At 48.7% G+C, this 18187-nt stretch overlaps 1 protein-coding gene and 1 long non-coding RNA gene across 17 annotated transcripts in view; both read left to right on the top strand.

Moving 5' to 3' along the window:
* The window catches only part of CCDC136 (coiled-coil domain containing 136), a 30938-nt gene extending 18581 nt beyond the window's left edge, over positions 1–12357 (top strand). For 5 of the 16 annotated variants that reach the window (XM_077997251.1, XM_015134871.3, XM_077997253.1 and 2 more), the window contains 2 exons: positions 8003–8109; positions 12026–12357. In XM_077997251.1, the coding sequence (XP_077853377.1) occupies positions 8003–8104 (102 nt within the window). In that variant the 3' untranslated portion in view covers positions 8105–8109; positions 12026–12357. Of the gene's footprint in view, positions 1–353; positions 582–2009; positions 2523–2918; positions 3141–4326; positions 4444–4836; positions 5119–5840; positions 6162–8002; positions 8110–12025 lie in introns of all 16 variants that reach the window. The other 11 variants (XM_001090156.5, XM_077997248.1, XM_077997246.1 and 8 more) reach the window with 5 other exon arrangements.
* Positions 12358–12548: 191 nt separating this feature from the next.
* Positions 12549–16709, top strand: LOC144339919 (uncharacterized). The gene is made up of 2 exons (XR_013415512.1): positions 12549–15620; positions 16318–16709. It is a non-coding gene; the product is annotated as an uncharacterized LOC144339919 (long non-coding RNA).
* The last annotated feature ends 1478 nt before the right edge of the window (positions 16710–18187 follow it).

Raw genomic sequence — 18187 nt, forward strand, 5'->3', positions numbered from 1 at the left:
CAAAAAGCTCCATAGAGCCAATTAGAGTTTTTCTTATAAGGGCTTTAAATCTTAAAATACCTTTTATACTCTGGAATCTGTGCAGCAGTTTATATTTAGTTATTTAGTCCATCTGGAGAAAATGCACCTGAAACCACTTTGTAAATGACAAAATATATCCCAACGTAAGAAACCATTGCTACTTTTAGCTGGTCTCCATAGAAAGACTCCCCCTGTCCCCAGATGGGCTCTGTGAAGCCAGCCCTGAGATTCTTCAGGGAATTGTTCACAGCAGGGATGAGGCACCAAGGAGGCATCGGACTTTCTGTGTAACCACCACAATCCCTTGCCTCCTTCCTTCTACTCCGCCTCAGAGTCAGGAGCTACTCACCAAGTTAGAAGACCTGTGTGAGCTGCAGCTGCTCTACCAAGGCATGCAGGAGGAACAGAAGAAGCTGATACAGAACCAGGACTGTGTATTAAAAGAACAATTAGAGATCCACGAAGAGCTGCGACGTTTCAAAGAGTCTCATTTCCAGGAAGTGCTGGAGAATCCCGATGATTCCAAATTGGCTAAGTCCTCAAAATATAATCGAAACAAGGTAACCATAGCAAGAGGTAGGGAGACAGTTCTCCTGAGCACAGCAGCATGACAGGGAGAGTGGGCACTGCTGAAGGGTCAGAGTTGGGAAGGCCTGTTTGGCCAGGGGTAAGGATAAGGCTAAAGCCCTGCCCTTCACCACCTGTGACCTCTTTCAGGCTCCATTAAGAGGTGGCTTTTAGATACAGCCTGAGGACCTCACCTAGATGCCATTATCCTTTATCATATTGATATTCACAGTGCCCAGTTGAAGCACTGTGAGCACTCAGGGCAGAGCTGGGATGACCCAAAATCTGTCATCGGATCATTTGACTCATTCCTAGTAAGATGTATAGTTGGATTCCTTTGGACTGACTCTAAACATGTCATCTTTTTCTTGAGTGGAAAAGTACGGTTCTCAGTTATCAAAATCGTTCACCTTTGGTGTTATCTGTGAGGCAAATTTGGGCCCTTTCATTTCCAAGAGAAGAATTCCTAGCACATGGGGTTCTTAGTACTGACCACACTATCTTCATTGGAACTTTGGTGGCAATAACAGAGCAAGGTCACAGGGGTTAGACCAGAAAATCGATGCCTTTCAAGTACCAGCAAGGGGTCATACCGATGAGGTGACACAGGTGGAGATCACCGTACAATTCTATTCAGGGTTGGGGGCTAAAGTTGTTCTGAGGTCTCAGCGTGGGTGAGGAGGGGCAGGTAGACAGTTTCGGTTTAGGCCGAATCTATTCATTCAGATCTTATTCTGAACAAGGAGAACCAGGGAGTAGCAGAAGTCAACACTGTGAGGCTGGATCATATTCCAGGGGCAGCAGATGTCCAGGCTGCAGGCCTGGGTAACACAGCTGGGAACCAGGTATAAAATATTTCCTTAACTGATCAGATCTCATCCTGGACATCAGCGCCAAGAAGCCAGGCCCAGAGAGCCTGGGAAACATGCCCAGAGGCCAGATTCAGAATTGGGGCAGGAGATACAGGAACTAATAGTGAGACTTTGATTCCAGTTCTTCATATTGCCGCGTTCAAGGCCAGGCTGATTTTACAACTAGGGGTGGGCAGGGAGACTGAGCCTGAAGGTCAGGATAACAGGTATACCTGACTGAGAAGAGGGTGTGATGGGGAGCCAAGGTGTTCTGGAAACCCACTCGGGACTGCTCCAAGGAGACAGGGATGTACCAAAGTGCAGAAACCAGCTGAAATGGGAGCCGGGAAATTATGGAGTATCTGCCCTGGGGATATTTTCCCAAATGAGCAAGAAACTGATACATGCCAGTTACCTGTAGTTTAAGTCAGAGACATAAGCCGGGGTGAGGTGGAAATGTAGGCATGCCATTCTCTAAGGTGTGCTCTCAGACATCTGTACCAGGAAAGGTGCAGCTGGAAGGACTGAAGTGTCACAATAATGATAATGTCTCCCCACCCCTGCCCCCAGCAATCCAAGCTGCTCATGGAGCAGATGCAGGCCCTGCAGGTGCTGTATGAGGCCAGTCAGGCGGAGCAGGAGCTCTTGCAGCAAGAGCAAGGGAGGCTCCTAGAGGAGCGGAAGAGACTGCAGGCAGACTTGCAGCTCTGCCTGGAAGAAATGCAGCTGCTTCAAGTCCAGTCCCCTTCTATAAAAATGAGCCTTGAGTCCTACGGGAAGAGCTATGGTAGCATGGCCCCCAGCAATGAGAACTGCCGTAAGACTTATGATACCACTGTGGATGACAATGAGAGCTATAACAAGAGTTACGCCAGCACCCAGACCAGCAGCGAGAGCTTTCTCAAGAGCTATGACAGCAGCACCAGTGCCAGTGAGGCCTATGGAAAGAGTTACTGCACTACTAGCGACAGCAGCATTACCTATAAGAAGAGTTACGGCAGCACCAGTAGCTCTGACACCTGCCAGAAGAGTTTTGTCAGCAGCTGCACTGACGAGGAACCTGCTGAGCCTGAAGACATGGAGGTAACGGTTGCCAGGTGACAGGTCAGGCAGGGGACGATGGACTCTTGTCTTTTTAAGAGATGCATCACCAGTGGAAGGGACAAGAAGTGTGGGAATGGGGTCAGAGCTGACCTGGGGAACTACTGAAAGTAAGCGAAGCCTTCTACCCATGGCAGCCTGGTCTCCCACTCAGCCCTCTTGTAGAGAGATGCCCCCGTCTGGACAGAGGCCCATAAGATTCAGTCCATTTCCTCACCACAGCCATGGTGCTCTTTAATGGGGGTAAATATAGTATTCCCCCGCGGGCAGCTCTGGATCCTGGTGGCCATTGTTTGGTATCCAGGGAAGGGCCTAGCAGAGTGGGGCGGAGCTTAGGTGCTCCTCAGGGTGCTATTGTTGCTCCCCCACCCTCTGCAGCACTTTGAGGAAATGGTTGCGAAGGTGCTGATCAAGCTGCAGGCGGTGCAGGCCATGTACCAGATAAGCCAGGAGGAACACAGCCAGCTGCAAGAGCAGATGGAAAAGTTACTGGCCAAGCAGAAAGACCTGAAGGAAGAGCTGGATGCCTGTGAAAGGGAGTTCAAGGAGTGCATGGAATGCCTTGAAAAGCCCGTGGCCCCCCAGAACGACAAGAATGAGGTAACCACTGTCAGGGAGGCAGGGTTTCCTCTGGCAGCCCCTGGAGCCAGAGGGGTCATGGCCACTTCAGAGAGGCCAAAGAGAGAGGGACAAAGCAGGGACAGCATGCACCTCAGAGGCTGGGCAGTCTGCTGCATCCCTGATGACATTCCCAAGTGCCCGAGGAGCTGGGGTTTACTGGTCATCAGGATTCCACGTATCAAATGATTTCTTTTTCTCTCTTTGCCACTTCTGTTCTCTCTTTTGCTTTGTGTTCTAGACCACTTCTGTAGAACTGTATTTTTGCATTTGCCAATCTTCTTTCATCACTTTGTGTGCATTTGCCTTGTCTCCTGGTGCACCAACTGGGAGCACCAACTAGATTGTAAGCAGCTCAAGGACAGGGACATGTCTCCTTTTGGATCTCTCACAATGCCAAGAAGAGTGCTCTGCACCCCCTAGGAATGGGACAGAAGTCTTGTGTCTGGCCAGGGGTTCACAGTCCAATGGGGGTCTCTTTGTATACACACGGGAGAGATTCAGAGAGCAGCGAACACATGGGTCCAGATTGGTTAGTATTGGTACCTACTGAGGGGATGGTCATGTTCTGCCATCAGCCAAGGAAGACAAAACCCGAGATCAGGGAGCAGAATGTGACTTGCCTCTGTTTCCAGGGTGAGGTGCAGGAGCCCAGTACACACTTCAGGAGTGTACAACACAGTTCTTTAAGTAATTGTTCCTGTTAGAGAGATGGGTTGGATGAAGTAGGAGTTCCCATAAAAAGAATTCTAGGCCAGGTGCGGTGGCTCGCCCCTGTAAACCCAGCACTTTGGGAGGCCAAGGTGGGTGGATCACCTGAGGTCAGGAGTTCGAGACCAGCTTGGCCAACATGGAGAAACCCCATCTCTACTAAAAATACACAAAATTAGCTGGACATGGTGGCGCATGCCTGTAATGCCAGGTACTCAGGAGGCTGAGGCAGGAGAACCGCTTGAACCCAGGAGGCGGAGTTTGCAGTGAGCCAAGACCACACCATTGCACTCCAGCCTGGGCAACAAGAGCAAAACTCCATCTCAAAAAAAAGAATTCTATCTAATAAATCCCCGAGGTTCAGAATTGATAGCAGCCCTGTTGTTATTCCCCAGTCACAGTAGAAAACACCATTTAAATCATTTTGACCTTCTTTTTTTTTTTTTTTTTGAGACAGAGTCTCACTCTGTTGCCAGGCTGGAGTTCAGTGGCACGATCTCAGCTCACTGCAACCTCCACCTCCTGGGTTCAAGCGATTCTTCTGTCTCAGCCTCCCAAGTTTCTGGGACTACAGGTGCGCTCCACTAAGCCCAGCGAATGTTTGTATTTTTAGTAGACATGGGATTTCACCTTGTTGGCCAGGCTGGTCTCAAACTCCTGACCGCAAGTGATCCGCCCACCTCAGCCTCCCAAAGTGCTGGGATTACACTGGATGGCAAGTGAGCCACCACGCCCTGCCATTTTTTTCATCTTATTAGATGTACGTCATCAGGTGCCTCAAGTTAGGAGAAGCTATTTGTAAAACTATTTGAGAGGCTCATTTTTCACAGTTGAATATTTTCTCTTCCTATGGGCTTTAGCAGGGAGATTTCTGAGACCCCCAAGCAGGGCTGAGGTTGGTTGCATGATCAGCCAACTGGTTGCGTAACCAGCCAACTCTGGGTAACTGGCCCTTCACTACCAACAGATCAAAGAACTGCAGACCAAGCTGCGAGAACTGCAGCTGCAATACCAGGCTAGCATGGATGAGCAGGGGCGGCTTCTGGTAGTGCAAGAGCAGCTGGAGGGGCAGCTGCAGTGCTGCCAGGAGGAGCTCCGCCAGCTCAGGGAGAAGAGGCCCTCTGTTGTCAAAGAAGCCCGGGGGAAGAATGCTAATAAGAACATGAACAAGAACGCCAATGGGGTTAAAATGAAAAAGGTGATCAAGCCGTGCTCGGATACTTCTGAGAGTGACTTTGAGACCAGAAAGGTGAGTAGTAACCTTCGTAGCCAGATAAGCAGAAAGGAGGAGGAGATCCTGGGAAGAAGCATTGTCTCCACCACCCTTTCAACCAGGCAAGGGATTTGTAGAGAAGCTTCTGGGATCTCTGAAGTGTCTACAGTGGTTCCCATCTTAATGGAAAGTGGGTGCTCCCTTTTCCTGTGAAGCTATGGGGAGAGTGGAACACAGACAACTCAGACAACTCACATTGAACACAGACAACTCACATTGGGAGGTACAGCCCTAAAGGACCACAGCCCCTAGGCTGGACAACTCCTTCAGTTCACCCAACCCCATTTGCTGGGGCCCCTGTTCTTCCTGGGTTGCATGCCCAAGAGAAGGACCAAATAGATGAAGAGGGAGGAATTTGTTCAAAGTAGTTGTGTACTAATAAGTGAAAGAGGATTGGGTAAAAAAAGAGTCACTGTAGGGGTGGGAAGCAACAATTTAGGTGCACACCCAAGACTCTTTAGTTCTGGCAGCTGTTTGAAATGGCTTATTGGCCAACAGACATAGTGGTCCTGAGAGGTGAGGTGTGATGCCCTCTACATATGCTCAGAGGATTGGCTCACAGTCCCGGAGCACCGGGCTGCACCCTTGCACTCTGACATGCTGGAAGTCATGTTTCCTGGAGCTAGTACAGCATTGTCATGAGAGTAGGAGCTTCACAGGTAACGCAGCCCTCATCCTGCCCTACTCCCACCCCACAGAGTCTGGAGGTGGTGCTGTACTACAAAGCCAGCCAGAGGAAATTAGATGGACTAGCAAAAGAGGAGGAAAAGAAAGAGGAGATGAAAGAGGAAAAAAAGGAGGAAGTGAAAGAGGAAGCAAAGGAGCAGTGTGGGGATGAGCTAGTTGCTGAGCCAGCAGATCCTGGGGAAGCTAAATCCACAGAAGATCAGGAGGAAAATGAAGAGGACAAAGAGCAAGAGGAGAAGGAAGAAGACAGTGAAGAGGAGGAAGATGACATTGACTCTTCCCTTGAAAGTCCCGAAGAAAACAACCCCCTCAGACTTTCCGAGAGTAAAAAGGTAACCGGAGCCAAAGGCTAGATCAAGTGGGAAGTGGGATCTTGGGCTCAGGTACCTCAGAGTTAATGGGTGGCCCTGCCAAGGATAGATATCTCCAGGAGTGGAGGCCTCGCACTGTAAGGCACAGCCCTTCGGGGAGGTGGAGATGCAGAAGGGGGAGGCGAGAGCAGTCTGTCTGCAGGAAATCACGGGCTCAGCCCCATTTGCTGTGGAACCACCTCACAATGACCACCTTTTCTGGGAACCAACGTGGGGTCCCTGGAGTCCTTTCATTTACATAGTAGCCTTTGTTACCTTCCTTATGTGGGGAGCGTTCCCTCATCCCTCTTTCGGCACTGCAGGAAGGACATTGACAGCGTGAAGTCTACTTCAGGCCATTTTTGTCAGCCTGGGCAAGTCACTCAGTCCGGTTTTCCTATGGTGCCCTGTTAGGTTTAACCTTTGTTGTCGCTGTTAGGGGTGTGTCAGGGGATAATCTCTTCTTTGTAGGCTTGTGTCGCCCCCTGGATTCTGGGTATCACAGGACATGAAGGTGGGGCCTGGGAGTGATCAAGAGTGATAGTGAAAATATTTCACGTCTGTACAGTAGGAGCATAGACTAGTCCAAGGAGACCATCCCTAGCCCTACAGTTGCTAGATCACTGAGAGGTTGGGGTGGAGGTATCCTGGGATATATATGCTAGAATGCCAGGGGTAACTTACCAACAATATAGAAGTACTTCCATATTTTATTAACTGGTACATCTCTGCAGGTATGTAGCAACTGAATTCTTGCCCTGGGCTTAACTCAGGGTCAGAGTCTCTACAGAGTTAGAGTATTTCCTGTGTAAGTCCTCAGCTTACATTACAGGTTCTTTCTGTTCTAAACAGAGGTAAAGAAAAAAGCCTCTTGTCCAGTCAACTCTGAGGATATCTGGAATTTCCGGCAATTGGGTCTTCAGCACTGGCTAAGGATCCAGTGTGCAGTGCTCTGCTTACCTTGTGCCAGGGGACCATTACCTAAGATGTGAAAAGTCGGAGCCACTGCAGCCCCTCCCACTATCATGTTTCCTTGAGCTCATCATATTCCACCATGTGCTGGTTCAGAGCCTTTACCTTCGGTGCCAACATTTCTAAAGCTAGACCTGACTTTTCTACTTCAAATACATTCTATGTTTCTATATATGGAGAGATCCCTTTGCCCCGTGGGTCCTGCGTCTTTTGCAGGCAGCTCTAGGGCATGCGTATTACCACTTTGCAAAAGCAGTTTCTCTCTGGAAGACTGTTGCAGCGAAAGAACTAGCCCTTCTCCCTTGTCAGTTTGTTTTGGTGCATGTTGTTTTACAATGATATCATTAGATTCCTAGGCGATCAAAGGGACAAGAGCCCAAAATACTAAGAAACTTGATGGAAAGCAGGCTAGAACAAAGGGACAGGTGGCCTGGTAGAAGACTGGCTCTTCCTAGAGCAACCTAGGAAAAGTATCTGCACTACTCCACTAAGGAAGCTGTTTACTTTCTGCAGCATCACAAGAAAGGTCTAGGTGCAGATACGTCCTGCTTGACAAGATATGAGAGGTATATGATGAGACAGAAAGAAAACTGGACTCACCGCCTGACTTGGACCTAGCTGCTGCTTAACCCATTCAATTTTGCAATTCCTGCAGACTGCCGGTGGAAAGAACCAAGGCCCAGGCAGCAGAAAAGACATGCAACTGCTCTAGCTTACCTGTTTTTTAACCTCTTGATTCCTTTCTCTTTTCCCTTTGTTTTCTCATCTTCATTATCTGTTGGATCCATGTGTTTATGTCTCACATCTCCTGGTCTCTCCTCGTGCTTCTTTCTCATTTTGGTGTGTTGCAGTCATCCCCTACCCCCGATCCCCCCATCTTCTCCTTGCCTCTTGTAGGCCTGGTGGTCATCTCGGCTTTGCTCTGGTGCTGGTGGGCTGAGACGTCGTCCTAATGCAGGTACTGGTATTGCTTCCTCTCCTTCTGAGGGATAGAGGGAGGGTGCAGGTTGCCCTGGCCTCTCCTCTTTCCCTTTTCTCCCAGCTGCTTGCTTCTTGCTCGTACTATTTTACAACAGGTGATGCTCAGGTCTGAGTTTTAGTTCTGACTTTTCCTTGGGCTACTGCAAAGCCTGTGACATCTCTGAGCATGTCTTTGTAATGCATAGGAGGTTGGAATGCTTGCCAGAGACATGGTTTGAGTTTCAATCCTTGGCTGGGAAAAACTTGGCTAAGCCCAGCTCGGTTGCTACTGTCAAAGCTGCCTCACTACTTCTTTTTCCCCGCTCATCCTCTGTGTGATGGCTAGCCTGACCACTTCTGATGAGCTGATGTTTGTCTGCAAGGCTGGCCTGGACTCTCTTTGTCTTTAACTCCAGAGTCAAGTTCTCACTACTGTTGCTACCCAGGATGGCAAAATAAGGAATCCCTCTTCTGTTGGGGGAGAGAGGAGGTCTGAAGAGCTCTGATCCTCATGATCATCCCAGGGGCACTGGTAGGAGGGCAACCTAAGTTGGTCCGTCAAGCTTGGTGAAATGGAACTGAACCCTTACTGTATTCTGCTCTTTCTACTGAACAGTTCTCTGCTTCTGGACTTCCAGTCTCCAGAAAAGTCAGAACAGAATGCCGGGAAATTTTATTAGTTCTCTGTTTATCTCTTTTGTGGGTCAGATTCCATGTAATTGGCTTCCCAAGCTAGGTTTTCTGGAGGGAATGTGGTATTAGTGAAAAGTTTCTACTAGCCAGAGATCTGTGTTCTCAGGAAATTAAGACTGATTTATTCTGGCCACTTTCCAGTCAGCTCCCACACATGTAATCTAGGCTGTCAACAGGATACCAAATTCAGGAGGCAGAATGTGGTCTTATGGCCTAAGGTGGAAGACTGGGGTTCCACCTGCCTTCTGGAACCCATAAGGTATTCTCTCTAGTCCTGTGTTGCTTCTTTCTCATGCTCTCCCTGCCTCCCCCTCTACTCCCCTCTCTTCTCACATTCCTGTGAACAGAATGTAGCTTAATGCACAGGGTGGCAGCTGGAGCATTTGTTGGTGGCACTTCTCTCCATTTCCTTTTCTGTCCTTCCTCCTGCTCCCTCCCCAGCTTTCCTATTACTCATCTTCAAGCCTCCACCTTTCTTCTTAACTTTAGGTATTCCCTTTACTCCCTGGTCCACAATTGCTTTAGTGATGGAGCCCCTCTCTATGACTCTTTCTCCCCTGTGCCCCCCACCCCAGAAGTCTTAAGGCACTACAGGTGAGACCCAAAGCATTCAGCCACAGCCTCCCACCACCTCAGACTCAGCCTGGCCCAATCAAGGGGAGAGGAAGAACTGCTGGTGAAGGATTCTACTGGTGGGGCCTGTTATCCCCAAAGCTCTGGGAGGCCCCAACATGCAACTGTGCAGCCAGGACCTGAGGGAGCCCAGTGTGTAGAAAGCATGAGAACTCGGTTGAGTCTGCCTCTACTGACAGCTGTTGTCCCAGGGAGCAAAATGCACACTCTGAGCTCTAGCTTCTTCAAATGTAAACAAAGGATGATCAAACCTCTGCCCTCCTCACAGGTTTTTGTCAGGACCGGATGGATTAAAATAGATGAAAGTATTCTATAAATTATAAAATACCCCATCATTAATAAAAAGAGCACACACTTACAAAATGCAGTCTATGTGTTAGGCACTGTTCTAATCACTTAGGTATATTAACTGATTTAAGCCTTGCAACAACCCTGTGAAGAAGCTACTCCTATTATTACTTTATATATGATTAAACTAAGGCATAGAGAAGTTAAGTAAAACAGCCAGGAAGCTGCGAATCAGATTAAAAGGACTCAATATTAGCAACAGATAAGATTCCAATCTTGCTTCCCCTTATCATCTCTTCTCATTTTGAGCAGTTTCTCTTCATTGGTCCCAAGGAGGAAGACACCATACTTCTGTTTAGGCAACCTCAGATCACATTAGCTCTTTAGGTAACTAATATATTATTAATTTATTTCATGTGTTGTTTATAAGCCCCTCTGCAGATTGTGTATGCTAAGCGTCCTTTCCCCATTCTGTACCTGCATTTGATTTTGAGGCTTCAAAGGCAGAATTTTCCATTCTTCCCTATTATAGTTCATTGTTCTTACCTTATAAGGTTCTGTGTGTATGTGTTTTTAATCTTGACCCTGTGGTTTTAAAATACTTGCTTCCTCTGCCACCTTCACATCGTCTACAGGGGTGGCAAGCCCACCTTCCCTATCTTCATCTACAGAGGACAGAGTGAGGACAGAGCCTCTAGAGTGTCGTCTCGTGGGGTTCTTTTATTCAGCTCATTGGTCACTTACCTGTCATTCAACATACTGTACTGTCATCCTACCCTTATTTCTGCATATTATCTGCAAAGATCATAGAAAATCCTGTCAAACAACTCAACATCCAAAAACATGATTCCTGTGATTTGTCACTTAGCTCACCTAGTTTAAAAGGAGAGTTTGACACAACTTACCCCTTTGGGACACCCACACTGGCCCTTTCCCCATCCCATGCAGAAACTTGCCTTTGCCCAGTGTGAGGTGCACCAGTCACATTTAAGGATTTCAGCTCCTCCCTCCTTTAAGAACACCAGACTAACATTCTTAGCAATGCACTTTAGGATAGAAGCATCTGAGCATGTCAATTTTTTTTCTAGCTAGCTCCCTTCTTAGTTTTTGTTTTTGGTTTCAGAGACAGGGTCTCACTCTGTCACCAAGGCTACAGTGCAGTGGCATGATCATGGCTCACTGTAACTTTGAACTCCGGGTATCAAGCGATCCTCCTCCATCAGCCGATCTCTTGGTTTTCTTACATGAATTACTCTGTATATCCACCTCTAACGTTGCTTGGCTTTCCATTTCATATCTTCTGTTGTTCTTAGTAGCTATTTCTACAAGCTCGGGAGATTTTCTTTGCTCTTTAGCAGGCTTAAAATCCTCTTTTTAGATAAAGTATCATCTGAGAAAATGTGTTATTAGCATTAATGGGCTATATTCCATTTTTACTTGAAACCATCCTTCTCTTACCTATGCTATAGCTTATGACTCAAAATCCAAATTCTACCTTTCAGGTAGTAGAGCAAAAAAATAATAAAAATAAAACCTATTTCCCCAAGTATGTATTTTCTTGTCTAACATTTTCATATTCCCTAATGGATGCTTTTTGGATATCTTCTGATGGTGCCACTTGTCCCCTGAATCAGCAGGGTTCCCTAGTGGCCAGCAGTGTCTGGAAGCCTCAGCATACTCTAGCACATACGCCAGGAAGTCAGTCAACATACCTGGTGATTAGGAGTGTTTTAATGACTCAGGCCCAGTGACAGGTTTCCTTAAGTTTCCTTGAACCAGTGTCATTCTCTGTCAAAGTTTGTCTGCCTAAGAACCTCCTACTTACCTGCACTCCGTGGTGCACTTTCTTCATTTCCCCTCAGTCTTACTCCCCTTTCCCCATCCTCTTGACTCTGAGTTCACTTCACTGCAGTGAAACTAATGAGGTGCTGCTGCTTTTCCCAAAGCGCCAGGTTTAGCCTCCTCTTTATTGCCATGGCATTCAGTCCTTTCTCATTGCAACCACTTGGAAGTCTGGCCCCTGAGCCTGCGTCTTCACGTGGGAGCTAGTATTCTCAGCCCATGGGGAGAAATGGAGGCCTGAATACAGGCTGTCACCTAAGGTGGTGCGTACAGTGTTGGGCCACATGTCTAGTGGTGCCAGGACTGAGAGATCACTTGCCTCCACTGGTTACCCAGGAGGTAAGAGAGACCGATCCACAATGTTCCTGAGGTGTCTTGGGCACCCATAGGCAGGTGATTTCTGGCTTAGGGCAGGGTTCAGGAGGCTGGGCACTCACAGTTTCTCTTTGGTCCCACAGAACATGTTTGGGTTGTGGAAGCCTATGGTATTCTTGGCTATTGCAGCTGTGGCTCTATATGTGTTACCCAACATGCGACAGCAGGAGTCAGAGTTCTGCCTCATGGAGTGATGGCAGACCTTGGCCAGCGCGAGGGCAGATCCCCAGTGGCCACCACCCTCAGCTTTGGGCAGGACACACTGTGCCAGAACCCTCCCCATATGTTCCATGTGTCCCCGTCTCCTCAGCCTCAGTCACCCAGGCTGGAAAGGCTTGTGGGGAGCGGCTGACTCCCATCTCCTGCCTTGTGTAAGAACCTGAGTTCCTTGTAATTAAATATCAACTGAATTACATGAGACTGTGGATTTTTGTTTGCTAAATGCCTCACAACATAACCAGAACAGAGTGGTCCCCCTTTAAGCAAGTACCTCACATAAGAGTCTGACTCCTAAATACGGCTTCTCACCCTGCAGATGACCTCAGAAATGAGGCTGGCCCCTTCTGCTGACAACTGACTCACAGAGGGGTTGGTCTGTGCTTATTAACCCGTCCTGAGGTGCTCACCTGAGCATGGAGAAATGGAATGAACAGGGGCTGGGGAGACCTCCCCTTAGGTTCTGTGCGCACACCTACCTACATGAGAAGGCTGCCCTAAGAAGATCCACGTGTGTGCCTTTGTGACTTTTCAAGGGATTCACCCTCAGAGATGACTTTAATCAGCCAGAGTCCTGGCGGTAAACAGGTGGCACACTCAAAGCTTTACATGAAGAGAGTTTAATGAAGGGACTGTGTACAAAAGGCAGAGTTAGGAGAAGCAACAAAACATAGTGAAGTACAAGGCACTAGCAACAGTGTAAAGCATCCCAGGCTGAAGCAGGAAGGAAAGGAAGCAAGAGCTGGAGCTCTGAAAATGGGCCCCAGGCAGGAGTGGCAGCCACAGGGGGTGCAGCCCCCGCCAGAGCCGTGATGAAGTGGGATATGTATTCCCCTACCTTCTCCTCCCACCTGCCAGTTTTCTACTGGTAGCTCATCAGCTGAACCCAATGGGAAGACAAAGCGCAGAGGTGCCCAGGTGATGTAATCTTTCAAGCTCAGCCTCCTGGAGCTTAGAGCAGGACAGAAGCCTGGGGATGGTTCTAATTGGGACAAGTAGAATGATGAGGGTAGTTTATGTGTGTTCCTGTTTACCTTCATTCCTGTGGAACCTTTGTGATTGGAGGTTATCATCATGAATGTTTCCATACGAAAGAAGACCCCAAGCGTATTCTTTTTCTTTCTTTTTCTTTTCTTTTCTTTTTTTTTTTTTTTTTGAGACAGGGTCTCACTCTGCCACCCAGGCTGGAGTGCAGTGGCACCATCTTGGCTCACTGCAACCTCCACCTCCTGAGCTCAAGCGCCTCCCACTTCAGTCTACCAAGTAGCTGGGACCACAGGCATGCACCACCATGCCCAGCTAAATTTTGTATTTTTTGTAGAGACAGGGTTTCACCATTTTGCCCAGGCTGGTCTCAAACTCCTGGGCTCAAGCAATCCTCCTGCCTCAGCCTGCCAAAGTGCTGGGATTACAGGCATGAGGCATAGTGCCCAGCCCCAAGCATATTCTTAAGCCATAGTGGAAAGAATGACCCCATGACTCCTGGGTTTCTTTGGACCCCTCTTTTTTCCTCCCTCCCACCCAAAAGGACTTTGTTCCATTCAACCAAACGTCCAAAGAAACACATGTACAGAGTGTATACTGTAGTAGCACTGCCAAGCTAAATGAATTCATTCCTTCTCTAGCTCTTACCTACGGGGAGTAGCAAGGACATTTAGAATTAGGAGATTTTCAAGTTGTATTCAGCCCAGAGAAGTGACATGGCTGAATTGAAAGTCCATTTTAGCAGACATGGGGCCAGTGCTGAAATTGTGACTAGCCTCCTAGAAATGTGACTACAACTAGGCAAATTGAAGACAGTGCCACATGCCTCTTTTGCCTTTGTCTAAATTAGCGGTCCCCAACCTTTTTGGCACCAGGGACCGTTTTCATGGAAGACAATTTTTCCACAGATGGAGGGGGGATGGGGACGGTTTCGGGATGAAACTGTCCCACCTCAGAGCATCAGGCATTAGCTAGATTCTCGTAAGGAGTGTGCGACCTAGATCCCTCACATGCGCGGTTCACAATAGGGTTCCTGCTCCTTATGAGAATCTAATGCTGCCACTGATCTGACAAGAGGCAGAGCTCAGGTGGTAATGCTTGCCTAGCCACCACTCACCTAATGCTGTGTGGCCCAGTTCCTGACAGTATTGGTCCATGGCCTGGGGGTTGGGCACCCCAGCTCTAAGTGACTCCTCTTTGAAGACAGTTCTGACCTAGGCTGGTCTAGCTCCTTGCTACTCCATGCGACCCATAGATCAGCAGCATCAGCATTGCCCAGGAGCTTATTTGAAAGGCAGATCTCAGGCCCCAACCCAGACCTGCTGATGCAGAATCTGCATTTCTAATGAGATGCCCAGTTAGTTTGTATGCACAGTAAGATTTGAGAGGCACCACTCTAGTCACTTACATTAGATTGTATGCTCTCAGTTGTAACCTAAAGAAACTATTTCACAACTGACCTGGTGCCACTGGCTGCTTGTTTTTGAGTGTAGTGAGACTGCTGTTTACCCACTTTACTGCCGCCACCAGTTGACTGAAGAACATGGGTATCAGTGGTGGAAAGGACTTACAGCCAAAAGCTATGGTCCGCATGTTTCTGCAAATTCATATGTTGAAATCCTAACCCCTAAGGTGATAATATTAGGAGGGAGGCTTTGGGAGGTGATTAGGTCATGAGACCAGAGCCCTCAGGAGTGGGATCAGAGCCCTTATTAAAGAGACTTCAGAGAGATCCCTCACCCTTTCTGCCATGTAAGTTTACACTAAGACTATAGCCAGGCCAGGCGCAGTGGCTCACGCCTGGAATCCTAGCACTTTGGGAGACCAAGGCGGGTGGATCACCTGAGGTCAGGAGTTCAAGACCAGCCTGACCAACATGGAGAAACCCCATCTCTACTAAAAATACAAAAAATTAGCCAGGCATGGTGGCACATGCCTGTAATCCCAGCTACTCGGGAGACTGAGGCAGGAGAATCGCTTGAACCCGGGAGGCAGAGGCTATGGTGAGCTGAGATCTTGCCATTGCACTCTAGCCTAGGCAACAAGAGTGAAACTCCGTCTCAAAAAAAAAAAAAAGACTACAGCCATCTATGAGGAAGCAGGTCCCTCGCCAGACATGGAATCTGCAGGCGTCTTGATCTCGAACTTCCCAGCCTCCAGAATTGTAAGAAATAAATTCTTGTTGTTTATAAACCACCCAGTCTATAGTATTTTGTTACAGCAGCCCAAATGGACTAAGACACTAAAGATCACTGATTTAATCTGGAATTACAAGCCAGGGTAGAGGTCAGGTTCTAGTAGGGTGGTCTCCAGCTAGGGGACCTGAACCTAGAGCCTGCCTAATGGCAGGAATGTGGGCCTGCTTTTCCCACCTTTTTGCTTAGAATACAAAACCCCTCCCTTTAGGACATATCCTTCTCTGTTCATTTCATTGATTGATTGATTGAGACAGGGTCTGACTCTGTTGCCCAGGCTGGAGTGCAGTGGTGCAATTTCAGCTCACTGCAACCTCCACCTTCCAGGCTCAAGCCATCCTCCCACCTCAGCTTCCAGAGTAGCTGGGACTACAGGCGCTCACCACCACGCACAGCTGATTTTTGTATTTTTTGCAGAGATGAGGTTTTGCCATGTTGCCCAGGCTGGTCTAAACTCCTGAGCTCAAGTGAATCGCCCGCCTCAGCCTCCCAAAGTGCTGGGATTACAGGTGGGAGCCACTGCACCTGACCCTCTGTTCATTTTAGAATCCCATTCTCTTCATTTGGTTTGGACTTTCTGTCTCCTTGTCTTAATAATACACTGTTACCCAGGTGTTTTGAAGAGGAATCTTTCCTGCTGAATGTGAAACATTCATTTAAGCTAGCTTAAAAAAACGCAGTAGGATGTTCTCACTTATAAGTGGAGTTAAGGTTGGGCGCGGTGGCTCACGCCTGTAATCCCAGCACTTTGAGAGGCCGAGGCGGGCGGATCACAAGGTCAGGAGTTCAAGACAAGCCTGGCCAACATGGGGAAATCCTGTCTCTACTAAAAATACAAAAATTAGCCGGGCATGGTGGCAGGCGCCTGTAATCCCAGCTACTCGGGAGGCTGAGGCAGGAGAATTGCTTGAACCTGGGAGGCGGAGGTTGCAGTGAGCCGAAATCACGCCACTGCACTCCAGCCTGGGTGACAGAGCAAGACTCCTTATTTAAAAAAAAAAAAAAAAAGTAGAGTTAAAAAATGTGTATAATGTGTACACAGGGACATAGAACGTGAACTGATGGACATTGGAGACTTTGAAGCGGTGGGGGTGGGGCGAGGGGAGGGATGAGAAATTACTTAATGGGTACAATGTACATGATTTGGGTGATGTTACACTAGAAGCCCAGACTTCACACTAAACAATATATCCATGTATCAAAACTGCACTTGTACCCTCTGAATTTATACCAAAAAAAAAAAAAAGGATTGATCTTAAGTCTGGAGGGGTATGCCTTGGAAACCACAGGCAGGCGTGCACCTGGGTCTAGGTGCGCTAGAACCAGGGACTCAAAGCACCTTCAGGAGCCTCCATCTCTCCCCACTGCTGCCCTCTGCATAACTGCCTCCTTTCTGCAAGCTGCCTGCAGCCCAGCCCTCTCTGGTTTCCCTTTCCAGGTCAAGAGGTAGAGTAGCCACCCGCTGCCACTCCTGTCAAGGACCAGCTGCTTTTGGGGCAGGGTGGGTGATTCTAAAGATGACAGGTACTGCCACTTCTGATTGTGGCAGAGGGAATATTGGGTTGCAGGGAAGGGGAGAGGGGAACAACCTGGAGATCCAGGCAGTGGTCCCCACGGGGATGTGGACACAGAGCTGCAGGGGAAGGCCTCTCTCACCAGAACCCCTTGGTCTCTAAGATAATCAGAGGAAGCAAACTAACTGTTTTGGATCACCTATTAGATGCCAGGCACCATGCTAACCATCTTTCTTGTGATTTCCTTCCATTTTCACACATTTTAAAAAAAAAAAAAAAAGATGAGAAAACAGGCCCAAAAGAGTTACGTTACTTGCCCAAGGTTACAGAGCTAGAAGTAAAGAGTCTGGAATTCAGCCCATGGATCATTCCACTCTACCACACTGTCCCTGGCAACTGGGTCAGTGCCACAGTCAGTATCAGTATCACTGAAAGTGCCTGCTGTGACCTGGCCAGCCCAGTATCATCACAGGTGACTGTGGAAATATCCCTGGTTCCAGAAAAACAGTATTTTCAAACATGGCTCATTGTACCCGCTCACTTGGATTCAGCTCAGCCCAAGATAAATATGGCCAATATTGGTGGCTGATGAGCAGAGCCCCTCGATGGCAGAGGCAGGACCAGGTGAAGAGCCAGGCAACCTGGTCTCCTGAGATAGGTCAGCAGGTGGTGAGTCAGGGGGCTATAAACGGCCTGTGGCCCCAAACAGCACTGCCCAGATACTCAGCTGATGAAACCCCTTGTAAGCCCCTATGTGCCCCTGCCTGGCTTAGGGAGGAGCATGTCAGCGCTCCTTGGGGAGGGGGCCCTACTTGGCAGGCCGGGGCCCAGCATTGTGCACGGTCTGTTCCAGCCTGGCTGGCCAGGCTGGGGGCCTGGGCTCATGGGCTATATTGAGGGCTGAGTCACCAGCCCGCGCCTGGGTCAGGCTGATTGTCACTGGATGCTGGGGCCTGAGTCAGGCCCCGATTTATCCTGGAGAGCAACAGGCTCAGGTTTCTGAGGACAGTTGCGGGGGTTGGGGAGGGGGGTGACGGGAATCATCCCTTGGCACTCTGCACCCTCCTCTACCAACCATTCACTTGATCCCCTGGGGCCCGCACACTGACCTCCCCTGGAGCCCGCACACTGACCTCCCCTGGAGTAAGCTCATGAGTCAGAGGGAAAGCAAGGGAAGCTACAATGGGAGTTCCTTCTCCTCTTCCTGGCTTTCTCCAGCCTCTCCCACCTGAACAGAGGCGCTCAGTTGGCTGGGGGACCTCAGATAATGCCTGCAAAACAGGACTGTGGACTATTAGGGTCTGTAAAGGGGCTGTCAACTCCAAGCAAACTCACC

The sequence above is a fragment of the Macaca mulatta genome, chromosome 3, assembly GCF_049350105.2.
Source record: "Macaca mulatta isolate MMU2019108-1 chromosome 3, T2T-MMU8v2.0, whole genome shotgun sequence".
In the NCBI taxonomy this organism is placed as follows: domain Eukaryota; kingdom Metazoa; phylum Chordata; class Mammalia; order Primates; family Cercopithecidae; genus Macaca; species Macaca mulatta.